Here is a 22,134-nt window from a genome sequence, read left to right as displayed (position 1 = left end):
TTTATATTCATGGAGCCATTTATTGTAATCAAACATACATAAGAAATACAGACAACTTTGTGAAGCATGTTTTACATTAATATTTTGACTAAAAAGTGACAAATTTGCACTACGTTCCAAACATCATTTAGTTATAATGTTGATGAGATACAGTAGGAATTTAACTCGTATTTTTATCAATTAGCCTAGGGTGAAATTAGTTTCATTATACCTCTTCTCTCTTAAAGTTGAAGAACCTATCAATGATATTAAAAGAGCACTTACTTGTATATAAAAAAACAAGATAATTAGCATCTAAATTTTGTGAGCAACTAATATACACTGAGTGGCCAGATTATTATGATCTCTGAATGCATAATAATCTGGCCACTCAGTGTGTGTGTGTGTGTATGTGTATTAGAGGCCCGGTGCATGAATTCGTGCATGGGTGGGATCCGGCCAGCCTGGCCAGGGGAGGGAACATGGGCGGTTGGCCGGCCTGCCTGCTGGTTGAACTCCTGGTCGAGGGGACAATTTGCATATAAGCCTTTTATTAGATAGGATATACACTGAGTGGCCAGATTATTATGCATTCAGAGATCATAATAATCTGGCCACTCAGTGTACAATCTAAATTTTGTGAGTGACTAAAATATAGTAAATGTTTTGACAAGCTAGGGACTACAGATAGGAAAGAAATATACGATATGATCTCTACTTTCATGAAGAAACAACATATAAAATGACATATAATACAACAGAAAATAATTTAAGACAGTGTCTAACAAACTGAGATGTGGAGACCATAAGGACCTATACAAAAAAGATTTGGTTATTTGAGAAGACCCCGAGCAGAAAGGGGTGTGGGATGAGGAGAGTAGGAAGCATTCCTGTATGGGGGAAAATTAAGAAAGGTACCACAGAGATGAGCCTAATTATGGAATTTTAGAGTGAGAAAGGTACCTAGAGATTATCTAGATTAATCAAGTGCCCTCTTTCAGCAATGAGCAAACATAGACCTAGACAGGTTTAACAACAAAGTCTGAGAGTGAACAAACAGGGCCTGAAATATTAACTTCCTGATTCATTTATGCACATCTGGGTGTGTGGCAGCACTATGGTGCTGAAAATCAAGATGATTAAAACTCTGAAAGAACTTTGGTAGGGAAATTTTTAAATGTATTTAAGCAAAGATAAAACATGAGAATACTATAATTGATATCTATACAATATGTACAAAGAACTATGGATTCACAGATGAAATTAATAGGGAAGAGGACATATGCTGTTGGCTTCACTGAGGAAATGACATTAAAACTGAGGAGAGTGACATAAAGATAAGGTTTTGGTCATACAAATACATGGGCAGGTAAAATATTTTGGAGGCTTTAAGTAAAAGTAAGCTGTTCTCTTCAATAAACAGAAGAGTATGGAAGAGATTAAAAGGGAAATAAAGTTAAAATGAGGCAGAGGGGCCAGAATGCAAAATGCACTGAAAGTTAGAATGTTTAGACCTTATGTGTGGGCAAAGCAACTGAGAATATTTCTGTATACTTATTTAATCTTTGCAATACTCTGGGAAGAAAGCATGTATTATTTCCCTTATACTGATGAGGAAACTAAGACTCAGAGCATTATACAATTTGCCTGATTCACAAATTGGGTAAGTGGCAGAGACCAAACTCAAATCCAGGCCTTTTCAGAGTACAGTGTGTTCCATTATCAAAAAGCTATGATTATTTCTAGTATTCCCCTTAGCCTAGAATACATTCCACTACAAATGTCTTCTCATTCTTTAAGGACGGGCTAAAGTATCACCTCCTCTCTGCTCCTACAACAAAATTACTCTTATAGAGCCTCACATGCTGTATTATTATTGTTTACTAGTGGCCCAGTGCATGAAAATTCATGCACTGGAGGGGGCGTCCCTCAGCCCGGCCTGCCCCCTCCCACAGTCCAGGAGCCCTCAGGGGTGGGAGGCGACCCAGCGATCAGGGAAAGGTGACGCCATCACACCTCTGCTGTTGCCACTGCCAGCAGCGCAAGCCTCAGCCAGCCCTGGTTACCTGAGCCTTGGACAGCCCTGGGCGGCTGGGCAGCCGCCATCCGAGGCTTGCCTGCACCTCGGGCCGGCCCTGGGGGACTGGGAAGACTGGGGGACTCCAAAGGCAGGCCCGCCCAGCCTTGCCACGCGCCTGCCGCCCTGGCGAGGCTGAGGGGACTAGGCACCTCCATCTTGTGGCTGTGGGTGCTGCCATCTTTGAGGGCGGAGCAGTCAATGAGCATATTCCCTCCTTATTGGCTGTGGGCACCGCCATCTTTGCAACGGCATGAGGCTCAATTAGCATATTCCCTCCTTATTAAATAGGATACTTCTGTTTTACTACTAGACTAGTCTCTCAAGATATAGGTCTGTGTCTCACTCATCTTTGTATCTCAATGTCTAGCAGAACACTTGGAACATAGCTGTTTATGAAAAAGTAATTACAGAATAAATTACTGAAGCAGAAAGCCAAAAGATTTTAAGACCGTGATAAAAGCAGAGGGCCTAGCCAGTGAGCTCAGTGTTTGAGCGTTGACCTATGAACTAGGAGGTCATGGTTGGATTCTCAGGACACATAGCCAGGCTCAATCCCTGGTAGGGGGTGTGCAGAAGGCAGCCGATCAATGATTCTCTCTCATCATTGATATTTCTCCCTTCCTCTGAAATCAATAAAAAAAATTGTATGTGTGTGTGTATACATACATACACACACATATATATATATATATATGTCCTACCTACCTACCTAATAAAACAGTAATATGCAAATTAACCGTACCTTCGCTATGCCCACAGCCAATCAGAGCAAACAAGATGGTGGTTAATTTGCATATGCTGAGGGAGGAGTGAAGAAAGCAGAAAGCATGGCGGCTGTGCGGGTGGGCGGTGGCGCAGCTGTGGAGCACGCGGCCATGGTGGCCTCTGAGGCAGTGGCGGGCAGTGTGAGCGGCGGCGATGCGGCCATAGCGGTGCCGGCGGCGGAGGTGGGTGCGGTGCGCAGAGGAGGCGGCAGGCGGGGCATGGTGGGCGGTGTGTGAGGCCGCAGTGGCCTTGGAGGCGGTGGTGGCTGCGGGCGGGCTGTGGCGAGGCGGGTGGGGCATGGCGGGGCGGGTGGGCAGGTGGGTCGCGCAGCAGCAGCGTGCGGGCCTGAGGAGGCGGTGGCAGCGGCGTGCGCAGAGGGTCGGGAGTGCAGGGAGAGGTGGGCTGGGTTGGGTGGGCGGGACGAGTGGGAGGCAACCCGCCCGTTTGGCCCACCCCGCCCCCCGCAGCAGGAGAGGTGGGCGGGGGGCGGGAGGGAAGCCTGCCGCCAGAAGTCTTGCTGGAAATATTCCTGCAATGGGTCCCTAGTATATATATACTAGAAGCCCGGTGCACAAAATTCGTGCACGGCAGGGGGTTGTCCCTCAGCCCAGCCTGTACCCTCTCCAATCTGGGACTCCTGGTGGGATCGGGCCTAAACGGGCAGTCGGACATCCCTCTCACAATCCAGGACTGCTGACTCCCAACTGCTTGCCTGCCTGCCTTCCTGATTGCCCCTAACTGCTTCTGCGTGCCAGCCTGATCACCCCCTAACCACTCTGCTGCCAGCCTGGTTGATGCTTAACTGCTCCCCTGGCAGCCTGTTTGCCCCCAACTTCCCTCCTCTGCCGGCCTGGTCACCCCTAACTGCCCTCTCCTGCAGGGTTGATCACCTCCAACTTCCCTCTCCTGCAGGGTTGATCACCTCCAACTGCCCTCCCTTGGAGGCCGGGTGCCTCCCAACTGCCCTCTCCTGCTGGCCATCTTGTGGTGGCCATCTTGTGTCCACATGGGGGCAGGATCTTTGACCACATGGGGGCAGCTATATTGTGTGTTACAGTGATGATCAATCTGTATATTACTCTTTTATTAGATAGGATAGAGGCCTGGTGCATGGGTGGGGGCCAGCTGGTTTGCCCTGAAGGATGTCCCGGATCACGGTGGGGGTTCCCCCCTGAGCGAGGGGCCTGTGGTGGTTTGCAGGCCGACCACGCCCCCTAGCAACCCAAGGGGAGGCCCTGGTATCTGGAATTTATTTTCCTTCTACAATTGAAACTTTGTAGCCTGGAGTGGAGCCAAGCCTGGGGCTCCCTCCGAGGCAGGCAGCCATTTCTGTGGCAGTTAATTCACCTTCTACAATTGAAACTTTGTTGCCTTAAGCTGGTGAGCCCTGCCAGGGTGTGCGGAAAGCTTTGCTTCCCCTGTTGCCGCCGGCAACCCTGGCCTGCTCTCTCAAGCTCCATTCTGCCGCCATTTGTTTGAATTTGTTTACTTTCTATAATTGAAACTTTGTAGCTTGAGTGGAGGCTTAGGCCTGCAACAGCTATGGAAAACTTGGCTTACTCTGTTACCTAGGAAACCTTGCTCTCTGTGGCTGTAGCCATCTTGGATTGGGGTTAATTTGCATACTCGCCCTGATTGGCTGGTGGGCGTGGCTTGGCTGGTGGGTGTGGCTTATGTAGCGGAGTGATGGTTAATTTGCATATTACCATTTTATTAGAGAGGATAATGTATATTTTAAACCAGAGGGTTTTGTGTGTGTGTGTGTTTTAAAGTACCTTATTCCTTTGGATTACTGGTAACTTTTTTCTTCCAGATGTAGGTGATGAAGTACAAATAGGTATAGTTACAGGGTTCTTAGTTTTAATGATGTGCTATGATTTGATATCTACTGGATACCTGACCTATGATATCCAAAGTCTCCAGGATGAAATAAGAAACCAGGAGAAAAAAAAAAGCCAAAAATATGACCTAGAAAGCTGTTGGATTAATATATGAGATGATGAAAATCTAGATTAAAATGGCTGTAAAATAAATTTTAAAATTCTACATTCTGATGGAACAGATAACTAACTACCTTAGAGTCTAAATGCAAATTCCCTCAAGTTCCGTGAAAGGACCTAAAAGTCAGTCTAAATCACCCTGGTGTCCAGAGATCAGCTAAAGTGTTTTGAAACTTTCAAAGAAATGGAAAAAATAATAATGTAGAACCAATTATTATTTAATTGTTAAGAAGCAGCAGCTACAAGCTCTCTTAGGAAAAAAATGGTATGTCACTGGCTAACAGAATTGAATATTAGGACTAAAGTATCTTATGTAGGCCTTGTTAAATTAAAGTTAAGCAATCAGAGCTTAAATATAACAATTATCTATGAAACATTTTGTAATTTATAAAGTCCTGTCATATACATTAGTTAAGTCTTATACTAAACCTACAGGATAGGCATTACTGTTTTTATTTCATACTAGAGGCCCGGTGCACGAAATTCGTGTTGGGGGGGATCTCTCAGCCCGGCCTGCACTCTCTTCAATCCAGGACCCCTCGGGGGATGTCTGACTGCCGGTTTAGGCCCGATCCCTGTGGGACATCCCTCTCGAAATCCTGGACCATTGGCTCTTAACTGCTCACCTGCCTGCCTGCCTGATTGCCCCTAACCACTCAGCGTGCCAGCCTGATCGCCCCTAGCCACTCCCACTGCTGGCCTGATCACCCCTAACTGCCTCTGCCTCGCCCCCGCCACTGTGGCTTTGTCCAGAAGACACCCAGTCTATCCGGTCTAATTAGGTATTACCCTTTATTAGTATAGATATGATGAAACTGAGGTTCAGGAAAGTTCACAGAAGCCTACTGTAAGCGTTAGACTAAAACTCAAATCTGTTTCATAAAATTATAATCACAGAATTCTCTCTAATAATTTTTCAGTGGATAATCTCATTAATTATAAAATTATCCAAACTTTATGTCTATCAACATTTCATCTTTTTTTAAAAATATATATTTTTATTGATTTCAGAGAAGGAAGGAGAGAGACAGAAAAATCAATGATGAGAAAGAAGCATTGATCCACTGATTGGCTGCCTCCTGTATGCCCCATACTGAGGATTGAGCCTGCAACCTGGGCATGTGCCCTAACTGGAAATCAAACCTTGACTTCCTGGTTCATAAGTCCACACTCAAACACTGAGCCAGGAAACATTTCATCTTAGAATGAAGTGAAATTGTTAAATAAAAAATAGAGATATGATTAAGCAAGTATAAAAATAATTCTAAAATTTCAGATAATATAGCATTATTAAACTTAAGGTATTTGCAACACATTGTTCCAATAAACAATTTGTATAAAATTTAGTCTTCTGAAGAGAAAAACAACATAACTTTCCAGCAAAATCTTACAAATATTTGTTCAAACTTAAAACCATTAATCTTGCTGAATTTAGACTTTAAGAGAAAATCAAATTACTTTTTGCTCATACAGTTGACTTTTTAAAAAATTTTGTACTAGCGTAACTACAAATAAGGTTAGAGCTGATATAACAATTCTTGTCTCATAAGTAGTTTTTCTTACTAATTAGAAACACAAGATCACATGTTCTGCTCAGAATTACACAAGGAGGTATTTAAGTGAAAGGAAAATGAAAGAAAACATTTTAAAATGAAAAAAACACATAATAATAAATAGAAATTGCATAAATCTCTCTTTACTACATTTTTACATCCCCAAATAACACTGTCATTCTTGGATTTCCCTGGCCTTGAGGGGGGGAATCACATTTTTAACAATTAAAACAAGAATATGTGATTGGTAGAATTTCTTGAGATAAGTCTCCTAATCTCTGCCCCCACCCTCCAATTCCCTCAAGGACCATAAGGATTCCTGTCTTCTTGCTTTAATTTCCACCATTTCCTCTGTTTACACTGTCCCTTTTCTCTTCTTTTAAAAATTCCATTTTATGTTAAAAAACTTGTGGCAATGAAATGTATCAATATTTTTTCTATTATTACTTATATGGCCATAAAGATAATGATCAAATATTTGGGATTGAATACATAAAAGTATTTATGAAATAATACAACTGTGGCCCAGTTATTTTTTTCCTTCTCTGAACCACTCATCTGGCTCTTAGTCAGATATTGCTCTATGACTTCTTTAACACTATTATTAAACTGTACAGCAATTCCATTCTTGTTCTGTCATTTAACTTCCCTGTGTGCACATTTAGACTTACTAAATACATTTTAAACACATTTAAGGCTAGGCCTGTGTATTATAATTTTACATATACCCGAGAGGCCAGCAGAATTTTATCCATATATCAGGTGTCCCATAATTTAGTGAATTAATAAATATTTTAATTTATCTGTTATGGTTTATCATTTCCTTTAAAAAAACTCACTTATGAACTTATGATTAAATTATGACCTATGGTGAAATTAAAATTGAAAACTCAAGCTGTTTTCTTTCCCAGTGATCAGATGATAACACATAGCTATTTAAAACATCAATTTCCACTTCTACCCAACGTATGGATGGCATAATATTATCATATACTCGTTTAACTAAAATTTCCAAAATAGTACAATAGCACATAACACCATTCATAATTAAGAGCCCTGATGTTATAGCACACTCTAGTGATCAACTATGAAACCACATGTCCTTAAAATTTTAGAGTTCCATAAAAATATGTATCCCTGCCCTGGCTGATGTGGCTCGGTTAGTTGAGCGTTGTCCTGTGCACCAAAAGGTTGCGGATTCGGTTCCAAGTCAGAGCACAAATCCAGGTTCAACCCCAATGGGGGCACATACAGGAGGCAACCAATGGATTTTTGACATTCCTCTCTCTCTCTCTCTCTCTCTCAAATCAATCAAAGCGCATTTTAAAAACATTTATTTATCCAAAGAAAATAAGAAATTTTAATGTATAGTTACAATATTTAAAATATTTTAAAAATGAACTTAATACTTCATACATCTAAGGAATACAATATCACTTGCTATATTACAAACGTTACTTGAGGCAGAGGTATAATTTTATTTCATTTATTTATCCTGTCATTCAAAAAATGCTCACTGAGCACCTACTAAATTCTAGGAAACATTCTAACTATTGGTACTGAGCAAAGAGATCAATCTTCCTTGCTGTCACTGAACTATGGAGTTGGATATACAGACATTAAATACTTGTAGCAGAAAACATTAAACAAAGAATCCTACTGAGAAATGTGATGAGTGAGAAGTGCACTGAGGACATACATAACAGGAACCTAACCCAAAAAGGGAAGTCATACTTTTCAAAAAAAAAATGACTGAATAGAGACTGAAAGAAAGTCAGAGTCAACGAGTCAAGGGGTAGGTAGGTAGAAAGAATGAAATGGCCTGGCCTACATGTCTCAGTGGTTGAGCATCAACCTATGAAACAAGAGGTGATGGTCCAATTCCCAGTCAGGGCACATGCTGGGGTTGCGGGATCAATCCCGTGTGGGGCATGTAGGAGACAGCCCATCAATGATTCTCTCCCTCTCCCTTCCTCTCTGAAATAAATAAAATTGTATTTAAAAAAAAAAAAAAAAGAGAGAGAAAGAATTGGCATTTGAGAAACTAAGAAAAGGCCAAGATGGCTAGAATACAGAGATCATGTTAAAAGGTAAAGCTAAAGAGGTTGGCAGGAGCCAGGCTAGGTAGGCCTTGAAGACCATATTAGAATTCTAGCTGTTATCTAAGAGCAGTCAAATCTGCATTTTAAAGAGAACATACTGGCTCAATATATTGAAGGAAAGGAAGAAAGGCTATGGCAGGACCAGTTAGGAGGCTTACTCAGGTGACCAGGTGAAAGATAACAAGTCTGAATGGGGGTGATAGCAATAGATATAAAGTTTAGTATAAGAATTTGAGAAATATCCTATATAATAAAGAGGTGATATGCAAATTGACCCTCACACCCTCACACAAGATGGCTGCCCCCATATGGTCAAAGATGGCTGCCACAAGATGGCCAGCAGGGGAGGGTAGTTGTGGGTGACCAGGCCAGCAGGGGACGGCAGATGGGGGCAACTGGGCCTGCAGGGGAGGGCAGTTAGGAGCAATCAGGCCTGCAGGGGAGGGCAGTTGGAGGGGACCAGGCCGGCAGGGGAGGGCAGTTGGGGGGGGGAACAGGCCTGCAGGAGAAGGCAATTAGGGGTGACCAGGCCAGCAGGAGAGGGCAGTTAGGGGTGACCAGGCATGCAGAGGAGGGCAGTTGGGGGCGACCAGGCCTGCAGGGGAGGGCAGTTGGGGGCGACTGGGCCGGCAGGGGAGGGCAGTTGGGAGTTACCGGGCCAGCAGGGGAGGGCAGTTGGGGACGATCAAGCTGGCAGGGGAATGGTTAGGGGGTGATCAGGCAGGCAGGCAGGCAAGTGAGCAGTGGGAGTCAGCAGTCCCAGACTGTGAGAGGGATGTCCGACTGCTGATCACAGGGTCGGGGCTAAACCGACAGCCGGACATCCCCCGAGGGGTCCCAGATTGGAGAGGGTGCAGGCTGGGCTGAGGGACACCACTCCCCACCCACCCCCAGCCCCCCACCCCCCGGTGCATGAATTTCGTGCACCGGGCCTCTAGTTTGAGATAAAAATGGCATGTCCCAATGACACAATGGGCATTAGTGAGGAAGATGGACATGTCAAATGCCATTTATCAAGGAAGAAAAATAGGCTATTTAATGTTTTCTCTATATATTTGTTTGATTTTGGTTTTATGAGAGAGGTATGGGAAAATATTACGTTTGAATTTGAACATATAGTTTAAGGTGTTTCTGAACATCCAAATGGGATAGAGATATCAAGAAGGCAGTTGGATAACTAAGTCTAAAGCTCAGATGATAGATGTAGGCAGCAATATAAACTTTGAGTAGCTGATAACTGAACATAGAATCTCATGAAATAGATGGTATAAAAAGCATATCCTATAATAATTAAAGCCTAATATCGTTTGTTCAACCGTGCGACCAGTTGCTATAACGCGCACCTGACCACCAAGGGACAGGCACTCCGATTGGCAGGTTAGCTTGCTACTGGGGTCCAGCCAATGGGGACTAGGCGAGATGAACTGGACATGCCCTGGAGCCTTCCCACGGTCCCTCCCCGGCCCTGATTGTGCACCAGTGGGGTCCCTCGGTCCTGCCTGTGCCCTCTTGCAATCTGGGACCCCCTTGGGGATGTCCGCAGGCCAGGCCGAGGGACCCCACCAGTGCACAAATCCATGCACCGGGCGTTTGGTAAAGTGATATGAGAAAATGACCTGTAATTGAACTTCAAGTACAATGAGTCACATAAAAGTCTATGGTGTTGGCAATATGGAGGTCACTGATAAACTTAGCCTGAATTGTTTGTTTAGTAATGGGCCTGGAAGCCAGAATATATTATGAAGTGAGTGGGAGCTGACAGCTCTTTGGAGAAATCTGGCTGTGAAGGGAGTAGGGGATTGGTAATGATAGGACAAGTGCCAGAAGAAAGTGTGGGGGTTGAGCGAGGAACTGATTACCTTCTCAGACCACATGAGAGTCCTGAGCATATTCAAAACCAGATGGGAAGAATCTAATTAAAGGGAAAAGGCTGAATATCCACAAGAAAAGAGACGCTTAATTCATAGTTGAAGGATTTTGAAGTGTAAAGGGGTCAAGATACAAGCTAAGGTGTAAGTGTTAGCCTTAGATAGAAAGGATAACTCTTCTACTGCAAACCTAAAAAGGAGGGTAAGATGAATACTAATAGAGGCAGATTTGTGTGTCTCACAGTAGGCAAATAAAGAAGTTACATTTCTTTCTATTTGAAAAGATGGTCTACAGGATATCAGTCATTATACATCTTACAAAACCAATGATAGTCTTAAGTTTTTCTTATACAAAAAATACTATATATTATATTCAGAGGATAACCAAATTTTAAAAATTCTTCTAATTAAAAAAACTTGTCTGGAATAGATGTACTTAATGAAATATTTTAATAACTATTTTTTTAAATTTTCTATTACAGTTTACAGTCAATATTATTTTGTATTAGTTTCAGATATATAGCACAGTGGTTAGAAAATCATGTACTTTACAGAGTGGTCCCCTGCTGGCCCAGGACATAGTTATTATAACACTAGAGGCCAGGTGCACGAAAATTCATGCACGGAGGGGGTTGTCCCTCAGCCCAGCCTGTACCCTCTCCAATCTGGGACCCCTCGAGGGATGTCCGACTGCCCGTTTAGGGAAGTCGGACATCCCTCTCACAATCTAGGACTGCTGGCTCCCAACTGCTTGCCTGCCTGCCTTCCTGATTGCCCCTAACCGCTTCTGCCTGCCAGCCTGATCACCCCCTAACCACTCTGCTGCCAGCCTGTTTGCCCCCAACTTCCCTCCTCTGCCGGCCTGGTTACCCCTAACTGCCCTCTCCTGCAGGGTTGATCACCTCCAACTGCCCTCCCTTGCAGGCCTGGTCCTTCTCAACTGCCCTCCTTTGCAGGCTGGGTGCCTCCCAACTGCCCTCTCCTGCTGGCCATCTTGTGGTGGCCATCTTGTGTCCACATGGGGGCAGGATCTTTGACCACATGGGGACAGCTATATTGTGTGTTGCAGTGATGATCAATCTGCAGATTACTCTTTTATTAGATAGGATAGAGGCCTGGTACAGGGGTGGGGGCCAGCTGGTTTGCCCTGAAGGGCGTCCCGGATCAGGTGGGGGTTCCCTTGGGGTGTGGGGCAGCCTGAGCGAGGGGCCTGTGGTGGTTTGCAGGCGGGCCATGCCCCCTGGCAACTCAAGTGGAGGCCCTGGTATCTGGAATTTATTTTCCTTCTACAATTGAAACTTTGTAGCCTGGAGCAGAGCCAAGCCTGGGGCTCCGTCTGAGGCCCGTAGCCATTTCTGTTGGGGTTATAATTGAAACTTTGTTGTCTTAAGCGGGTGGGTCCGGCCAGGGTGTGCGGAAAGCTTTGCTTCCCCTGTTGCCGGCGGCAACCCTGGCCTGCTCTCTCAAGCTCCATTCTGCCGCCATTTGTTTGAATTTGTTTACCTTCTATAATTGAAACTTTGTAGCTTGAGTGGAGGCTTAGGCCTGGCAAGGGCGGGCGGAAAGTTTGGCTTCCTCTGTTACCTAGGAAACCTTGCTCTCTGTGGCTGTAGCCATCTTGGTTTGGGTTAATTTGCATACTCGCTCTGATTGGATGGTGGGCGTGGCTTGTGGGTATGTCGGAGGTATGGTCAATTTGCATATTTGTCTATTATTAGATAGGATTAACTATATTCCCTATACCAGTGGTCGGCAAACTCAGTCAACAGAGCCAAATATCAACAGTACAACGATTGAAATTTCTTTTGAGAGCCAAATTTTTTAAACTTAAACTTCTTCTAACGCCACTTCTTCAAAATAGACTCACCCAGGCCATGGTCTTTTGTGGAAGAGCCACACTCAAGGGGCCAAAGAGCCGCAGTTTGCCAACCATGGCCCTATACTGTAATTTACATCTCTATGACTATTCTGTAACTACCAATTTGTACTTCATAATCCCTTCACCTTTTTCACGCAGCACCCCAACCCCTGCCCTCTGTCAACAGTCTGTTCTATGTATCTAAGTCTATTTCTGTTTTGTTCTTAGATTCCATATATAAGTGAAATAATATGGTACAGGCAGTACTCGGGTTACGTTGCGCCATAGAAACGGATCTCCGACATAACCAGAGGACCTACTGTATTTTTCTGTCTCTGTCTGATTTCACTCTTTTTTATGGCCACGTAGCATTCTATTTATATGTACCATAGCTTTTTTATCCACTTATCTATTGATGGCACTTGGGTTGCTTCTATAGCTTGGCTATTATAAATAACATTGAAATGAACATAGGGTTGCATATATTCTTTCAAATTAGTGTTTCTTGGATATATTCCCAGAAGTGGAACTGATGGGTCATAAGGCAATTCCATTTACTTTTTTAGGAACCTCCACACTGTTTTTCATAGTGGCTGCACCAATCTGCATTCCCATCAACAGTGCACTAGGGTTCCCTTTTCTCAACATTCTTGCCAACATTTGTTTGTTGATTTACTGACGATAGCTATTCTGACAGGTGTGAGGTGGTATCTCATTGTGGTTTTGATTTACATTTTTCTGATGATTAGTGATATTGAGCATCCTTTTATATCTATTGGCCATCTGTATGTTTTCTTTGGAGAAATGTCTACTCAGGTCTTCTGCCCACTTATAACTGGGTTTTTCTGGTGTTATCTGAGTTTTTTATACATTTTGGATATTAACACCTTATCAGATGTATCATTAAAAAATATCTTCTCCCACTCAATATGTTGCCTTTTCGTTTTGTTGATTGTTTCCCTTGCTGTGCAAAACCGTTTTAGACTGATATAGTCCCATTTGTGTATTTTTTCTTTTGTTTCCCTTGCCCAAGAAGATATGTCAGAAAAAAATGTTGCTAAGAGAAATGTCAGAGATATTACTGTCTATAATTTCTTCTAGGAGTTTTATGGTTTCAGATTTTACATTTAAGTCTTTAACCCTTTGCACTCGCTTGCTTTTTTCTCGATTCCTTTATTCTACTCGGGATTTAATTTTTTAAATACCCCAGATTTTACAAAGCACGGCAGTAGAATAAAAAACTGGAGTTTCTTTTCATACAAACTTATTTATTTGGATTTTTTTATATTTCAAATTATTGATACATTCAATACAATTCAACATACGAGCTGCTACCGATGCTAACCGTGTCGAGTCACACTCGACATCCGAGTGCAAAAGGTTAATCCATTTTGAATTTATTCTTGTACTAGAGGCCCAGTGCACGAAATTCGTGCACTCGTGGGGGGGGGGAGGTCCCTCAGCCCAGCCTGTGCCCTCTCGCAGTCCGGGAGCCCTCGGGGTACATCTGACTGATGGCTTAGGCCCGCTCCCCACGAGGAGTGGGCCTAAGCCATCAGTCGGACATCCTTAGCGCTGCCACAGAGGCAGGAGAGGCTCCCGCCACCGCTGCTGCGCTCACCAGACGTGAGCCCGGTTTCTGGCTGAGCAGTGCTCCCGCTGTGAGAGTGCACTGACCACCAGGGGGCGGCTCCTGCATTGAGCATCTGCCCCCTGGTGGTCAGTGCACATCATAGCAACTGGTCGTTCCGCTGTTCGGTTGATTTGCATATTAGCCTTTTATTATATAGGATAAAGGATAGAGTGTAAGAAGATGGTTTAGTTTCACTTTTATGCATGTATGTTTCCAATATTCCCAACACCATTTACTGAGTAAACTGTCTTTTACCCCATTGTATGTTCTTGCTTCCTTTATCGTAGATTAACTGACTGTATAGGCCTGGGTTCGTTTCTGGATTCTCTATTCAGTTCCACTGATCTATGTGTCTATTTTTATACCAGCACCATAATTTTTTTTATTACTATAATATTGTAGTATAGTTTGATATCAGATAGTGTAATATCTCCCACTTTTTTCTTCTTTTAAGATTTCTTTTGGGGTCTTTTGTGTTTCCATACAAATTTTTGAATTATTTGTTCCTGTTCTGTAAAAATACACCATTGGTATTTTGATAGGAATTGTGTTGATTGTATAGATTGCGTTGGGTAGTATGAACATTTTAATGATATTAATTCTTCCTATCCATGAGTACAGTATATGCCTCGATTTATTACTAATCTTGTTTGATTTCTTTCTTCAATGTCTTATAATTTTCTGAGGACAGGTCTATTTTAAAACATTTATAATTATGTATGTAACAGATACAAAATATCTGTGTGTGTGTGTACAAGTGGCACTCAAGACAAATATTTAAGAGATTACATGTATGCATTTAAAATTTGAAACATCTTTTAAAAGCACACAGGACTTTAAAAAACAGGATCAAAAATAGCTAGACAAAAAAACTGGAAACACCCAAATGTCCATCAATAGATGCAGATTGTTTTCTATCCATAAAATGAAATACTTCTCAGCAATAAAATGTAATGAACCATTAATACACATAGCAACTTGAATGAATCTCAAAATATATGCTGAGTAAAAACTATTTTTTTAAAACATACATACTGAATGAATCCATCAACACAAAACTCCAGAACACACAAGCTAGTCTATACTGACAGAAGAGGTTAGTAATTGCATGGGAGGGAGAAAGGGATTACAAAGAGGAATGAAAAAATTTCTGAGAATGAGTTATATTCACTGACTTCAACGTGGTTGGTGATAATGATTTAATGGGTGTATTCACATGCCAAAACTTCCAATTATATAGTACTTTAAGTATATACAGTTTATTATTAACCAATTATACCAAAATAAAGCTTCAATAAAATAGACATGTTAATTCCAAATGTATAAAAATCTGCCTCATAAATATTTAAAGATTATTTCAGAACATAAAACGACCATAGAAGATTTTAAGGTAGAAAATGTGTAAGATTATTTTATTACCTTGCAACTTTTGGAGCCTGAGGATTTTCAATTCCTTTAAAACAAACTTTTTTTACATGATCTCCTGCACTATGCCCAGTTATAGATTTTTTTTCTTCTACTATAAAATCCCGGAATGATTTGGATGAAAATGAATGTAGAGAAGATCCCCTATAAAAGACAAGAGAAGTTATGTTAAAATATTCATTTTTTAAAAAGCTCATTGCTTAAAGGCGCAGGTGAGAATATAGACCAAAAATTTTATAGTTGTATACATTAAAGTTTTTAATGCAATGTTGGAATTTTTTGCTATTAACTGTGGTGAACTAATCAAAATTATGTGATAAGAATGAATAACAGTGATATTAATAATAGCTATTACAACTATATCTCAGGTAACAACAAAAACTATGCTCACTAAATTAAATAATTAAGCTCAGCAGAGGAAACATTACTTTTGCTAAATAATGCTGATAATTTTACTTCTTGATCTGATTGCTAGTTGCACAAAATTGTTCAGTTTGTGAAACTTCATCAACCTATACACTTCTAAGTGTACATATGTTTCAATAAAAAGTCATTTAAAATTTAAACCTAATTTTACATGGACAGAATAGAGGAAATAAAATGTAAGTTGACCTAAAACATAAAATAAATTACACCCAACATAGGTGTAATAGTTTACTTTGAGTATTAGTTAAATAAAAAAAACAGGCAAAACATTAAAAATTACCCTATACAGATTTTAGCTTCCAAAGATTTCATACTTACTTTTTTATAGTATCAGAATCTTTTTATCCACCTATCAGTGTTTTACTTTACAATCCTTTACAAAAGGATTTACAGGGTGGCAGTCAGGATTAGGCACACAGGCTCTGTTGCTAGACTGAGTTCAAATCTTGGCTCTGTCATACACCAGCTTTGACCTTGGGAGGTTATTTAACCTCTATGCTTCAGTTTCCTCATCAATAACATAGTTATAATAATACCATCTCCATCATAACAGTTCTTAGGATCAACTATTAATTTATGTAATTTATGTATTTTAAACAGTACCTGATTCAGAGAAATGCTATGTAAATCTGCTACTATCCATAATTTTCACATTTAACAAAACTTATTTTTAAGAGAAAAAGAAAATGAAAACACAGAAGTTCTGACATGAATAAATATAATCAGTTTATAGGCTTAATATCTATTCCCTTCCTAAAGTCTGTTCAAAAAGAAACTTTAGTTACTATTTTATTTTATTTTTTTAGTTATTATTTTGTACACTAGAACTACACTGTACCCTTAGCGTCATTTTCAGAACCTGTAACATTAGACTAGGAAATTGTTTACATTATTATTGTTCATAATTTTGACTTTCTAATTTTAATTTTTTCCCATTTTTATTTATTCAGAAAATAAAATGACCATGTTAATAAATGAACAAAATGCTAACCGGATAATTCACAAAAAAGTTAAATTCATACTTTTAAGATACCATAAAACCCACATCCAGATTAAGTTCATAAACTACAGGGTAGGGCAAAAAGTAGGTTTACAGTTATTCGTATGGAAAATACTACTACAAGAATAAACTTTCACGTACTCACAACTATAAACCTACTTTTGCCCTACTCTGTATCTGGGGCACCCTATAAAAAACAAGGCCTTCTAAATTTCTGTATCTTGTTTGAATAACTCATTTGTACCTGCCTCTGACCAAACCATATTTGCAAAAGACTTTTACATGCATCATCTCATTTAATCCTTACAATAACAATCCTGACAGAGAAGTATTTTTTCATCACCACAATAAAGTACAACCAAAGTTCAGTGATCTCAACAATCGTAAAATCACCAGAGATAAGGCTGAAGTGGGAGCGAAACACAATTCTTAATGACCACAAAACTCATACTTTGTCATCTAGACTACCACTCCCTTCAATAAGAAATCAAGAAAACAACATTCCTTATTAAGTGCCAAAGATGGGAGGAAAATAATGATGATTCACACTTCGTTTTATTAACATATGAAGTAAGCATCCATTCATAACAAAATTAGCTAAAAAATTTTTACCAAATTTCTATTTACTCAATAAAGATTAAATGAACACAAACTGCTTCACATAAGATTTTTCTTTTAAAAAAAGTCATCAAAAATTTAATACGTTAAGGAAATCAGTTAATCATGTGAACATATTACAAATTAAGTTACTATTTGTTTATGTAATATTGATGGTGCTGTGTTAAATGTGTTCCATATATTACCTCCTGTGAAATAGGTACTGTGAAATTTTCACAGTACCCTGGTGAAATAGAAACTATTTTTAGCTCTATTTATAAACAAGAAAAGTAAGACAGAGAAAGGTTAAATAACTGATCTAAGTTCACAATGCTACCAAGTAATAGCTCTACCAATTAAATTCAGGCAAGGCTCACTCCAGAACCCCAGCCTAATCACTATACTCTACTGCTGTATCCACATTTAAGTCATTTACCCTAAGTAAAATCTTAGCTCATTATGACAGAAATTTTCTTTATAAATGTGTATCAGCAACATGGCCTACTAAAAATACTTCAAAAGGAATTTAACTGTCTTTGACTTTAAATTTTCCCCAAAATACATATATACACAGAACATTAAAAAGTTTTTGTATCTATACAAAAGAACCACTCCCCATTTCCTTACCAATTCCTTTCTCCTCCCAAAAGCACACATACCTGAAGGTTTCTACTGGTAAACAGGGTAACTATGGTGTAGTAAAGTATTGTATCATTAGTCATTTGGGAACATGCTGGCAAACACTCTTGCCAGAAAATCTGCTGAATGTCTCCTATAAGCAATTCACATCTCTAAACACAAAAACTTCACAATGATGTGTATAAAAAGCACAAGTTGTCAGATTCACCATAATGGTAATTCAGGGACTTCTAGATGTGGTAATCTGTACCCTAAAAGCTTTTTTTTTTTTTTTTTTTTCAGTTATAACATCTCCTTAAGAGTAAATATAGGTAACAGTATTTACAAAAGAACTTACAAATTCATTAATTATGCACAGTAGTTACCTATAAAATGTCTTACGCAGGTTTCTTCAAATGAGTTCTATTATTCTTTCCACTGATCATGCCATACTTTGAAAGAGTGTCTGATTTCCTATGATTTTACTTTCCTAACTCATAGGCTCTGGCCATTTTCCATCATAGCAACTAGAGGAAATTCACGGAGAAGCATTTGTAGATATTTGTATCAACACAAAAATTTAATCAAGATTTGTTTCTCATCTAAAGCAGCCCTAAAAATTTTGCTTTAATGAACAAAATTCCTAGCTCTAAAAAGTTGAATAATTGAAATTAGTCTATAACTTATACGCTAGCTCTAAATGGGATTTGGAAGAATTTACAGTCAGAAATCATGCCAGGCCACAAAGACTTCTTCCACTGAAGATTTATTTCTCCAAGTAAAACACTGGATAATGCAAAGTGGCCAACTCCCATATATACTTGGTGTTTTCACATTAGATTTAAAATTCAACTGGCTAGAACTTCATGCTAGTGTAAGAACCAGTCACTTTTAATACTTACTGTCACATCTAACTGCAAACAACAGGAGTACAACTATATGCTGGGAGTCATGGACTAGGTGAATGAATGTTTGAACAAACTAGTAAAAATCCTTATTACCACCAGAGGCAGATGCAGAAGGCTAACTTGTGATTTGCTAATGAATTGTGCATTAACCTTAATCCTATATAATAAAGAGGTAATATGCAAATTACCCCTCACGCCCTCACAAGATGGCTGCCTACACCCAGGCCGGCAGGGGGGTAAGGGACAACCAAACGACTGAACAAGCAGGCTGTGTGGGGCGACCAGGCTGGCAGGGGGTTAGTGAGGGACAACCTAATGATGATTATTTCCATTTATACTAAATATAAATCAAACTGCAGGAATACCAATCAATCATTTTATATAAATGTGTTCTTAAAATTTCTAACAAATGTTTTCTCATCTGTGCCATTAACTTAGGATAAAATTTCCATAACCAACAATAAATTATATGTAAATGCTTACTTTATATATATATTGTTTATACATATATATTGACATATATCTTACATATATATTTTTTATTAAGTTACCTCAGCCAACTGTTAAAGCGTATAAATAAAAGCAGTACATAATTTCAAAAGAATTTATGAGAAATGAACTTTAAAAGATCCTTCAGATACCAAAACTATGGTTGCAAGAAATCATGAAAAGGGCATAAATTTTATGGCAATTCAGGTACCTCTCACTTTGATAATTCAGAACTAAATTATCTATAATTGGTCAGTTAGATAAATTTTCTTGGTACCCTAAAACCCATTATTCATTTGTTTGTATTTAAATGTTCCAATCACATTTTCATCAAATAAATGTATAATAAACATTACTTACATGTCATAGCCACCAAAATAATTTTCAAGGAAAAATAACCTGATTATATTTGGGCCAAATTTTTTGGCATCTTTCTTCCCGTTTTAAGAATTTTCTTTAATATGCCATAATAAATTTCTTTTGAAACTTAGTCTCTTCAACATGGGAATCTGACCTCATGTTGCTAATAATTACTGGGGAAAATTTTTTCCTAAATTTGAAAATCAAACTCTGAAGTTTCAGATAAATGACTACCTTAATCCTTTTCCCTGAAATCACATATACAGTGAACAGGCATGTCATCAGGAAGGCAAAAAGAATAAAGCAGTAAGACAATAGTAAACTAAAACTAGTACTAGTTTTGGAGGATGGAAAAGAGCTAGAAGGATCACTGATGTAGTAGAAATAAAGGAAACCTAATTACCATCAAGTGGTGATATAGTATAAAAACCCAAAACCTTAAAAAGGCTCACACATTGGTCTCATCTTATGTATCAAATCCTAAAGTAGGCATGAGGATGTAAACATGAAAAATAGTTCAGTTTACTTGTGGAGTGGTAGGGAATATCAGATATTTTCCCTCTTCTCCCTGCTCAGAAGATTGTCCCCTTCTTTATCCTGGTAGAAGGAAAATGTGATTAAAAATCACTAGTGATAGAGGCCTACTGAATATCTGTTATGTTATCTTTACACTTCCCTTAACTGTCATCCTGGGAATTTCCCTTGTTTGTATTTGCTGTGTACCTTCTACATGCAAGGCAATGTATAAGACTGATTTGGTCACTGCCTCTGTAGGGTTTAGGGGTAGCAGTTAAAACATGTGTTTTCCTTAAGAGTATGAAAAAGACAAACAGTTCTCTAGATACTAAATATGTTATGATTTGAGAGAATTAAACCCATTCTCTAAAGTTTTACATACTCTTTTTTACATGGGCTTTCTTTTTCTGTGATCATGCTTTAGATCTACTAGTGGCTATAAGACACCAATTTAGGCCCATTGGTGGCATTCAAAATAAAGAGTTGTCTCCCTCAAAATAATTTACATTTTAATTGGGAAAAATATTTCCTCTCACACACAAAAATATGGCTTTAGAGGCAGTGAAGGAACTCCCCCAAAACAAAGGTAGCCTCCAAGATCCTTTTCAATGCTTGTGAGAAACAGGGTTCTGAATTCCTTCTTGCCCTTCACACTACCCATACTTTTCCTCCTCATAATGATTGGCAATCAATTCTAATCGGTTACAAAGAAAAGAGGGGAGCAGAAAGTACAATCTCAAAATTGCTATCTAAGCTTCTAGAAGATTATTCCTATTAATGCTGCCATTTTGGGTAAATTCTAATGGAGAAAACTTATTCAATGTTATGTAAATGGCCCTGCTTAGAAACAATGACAAGTTTTGATTATATAATAATGTAAAAATATTCATAATGCACACAGAAGGACAAAGAAATTAAGGTGGTAAAAAAAGGTTTGCTCTAATCAAATTTTTCTATAATATACAGGTATTGGCAAAAGTAGATTTACAGCTGTTCATATAGAAAAAGACATGCAGGTCCTGATTACTAAAATAGCTTTATTAATTCAAAAGAATGTCACAATGCACTTAGGTACAATCTCGTAAGTGCTCAAATAAATAATTTAAAAATACAAGAATAAACTCTGTTTTGCATACTCACAACTATAAACCTTCTTTTACCCACCCCTGTATATTATTTCTTATAAAAAATGAAAAAAATCAGAATGCTCCTGTAAAATGCTTTTGCAATAAACACTAGTTAAAATACAAAAAACTTTTGAACACCATGATGTACTGTCAAAACAAAACAAAACAAAAACTTGTCTTTATTTCCCAAGGAACTGTTTTAACTAAAAACAAAGAGGAAAATGAAATATTTAAAAAGATGGGGAAATAAGACATAGAAGCCAAGAATTACTTTAAAAGCTAATAATAATGCACAGATCTATGCTTATTAAAAATTAGACCATACCACGCATGTGCTGGTTTTGAGGTTTTTGAAGGAGCAGTTAAAGCTGTTTCCGGGCTATTCACTCCTGAATTATTTTCTTTGGTAGTCATTGCAATCATTTTTCGTTGTTTCTGAGAAAGTTTGACTCCAGTAGAAATCACTTTGCTAGAAATTAAGTTAAATTAATTAGTTTCACTACCTCTGAGAAAGTTCAATTCTGTAAGATATAATTTTGCTACAAATTAAATTAAACCAATTAACATTAATTTCTGCTTAACGGAGGTTATAGGTAATTATGTTGCTTTTTCTTTATCTGATGTGGTTTCACTACTACTGGATCAAAATGACCATAAGAATCAACAGTGACAATATCAGTTTATACTATCAATAATCAAGTAATACCTACATATGAGCTTTCCACTTACTAATACACACACTTGCATCAGAACTAGTCCACAATGATCATTTTAAGGGCAAGTTTCTGGCATTTAATACTGTATTTCACAAGAGTTGGACTATTAACCCA

General features: G+C 39.2%; 1 protein-coding gene across 4 annotated transcripts in view; it reads right to left on the bottom strand.

The window, feature by feature from the left end:
• IBTK (inhibitor of Bruton tyrosine kinase) overlaps positions 1-22,134 on the bottom strand; it is an 86,911-nt gene that overhangs the window by 3,482 nt on the left and 61,295 nt on the right. For all 4 annotated transcript variants that reach the window (XM_079780540.1, XM_079780541.1, XM_079780538.1 and 1 more), the window contains exons 25-26: positions 21,630-21,773; positions 15,258-15,407 (exon numbers count right to left, since the gene is read on the bottom strand). In XM_079780540.1, coding sequence (XP_079636666.1) covers positions 15,258-15,407; positions 21,630-21,773 — 294 coding nt within the window. The remainder of the gene's footprint in view (positions 1-15,257; positions 15,408-21,629; positions 21,774-22,134) is intronic.

Source organism: Cnephaeus nilssonii, assembly GCF_951640355.1.
Source record: "Cnephaeus nilssonii genome assembly, chromosome: 9".
Classification (NCBI taxonomy): Eukaryota; Metazoa; Chordata; class Mammalia; order Chiroptera; family Vespertilionidae; genus Cnephaeus; species Cnephaeus nilssonii.
The sequence above is the reverse complement of the archived record's forward strand: the minus strand, read 5'-3'. Positions and strand labels throughout refer to the sequence as shown.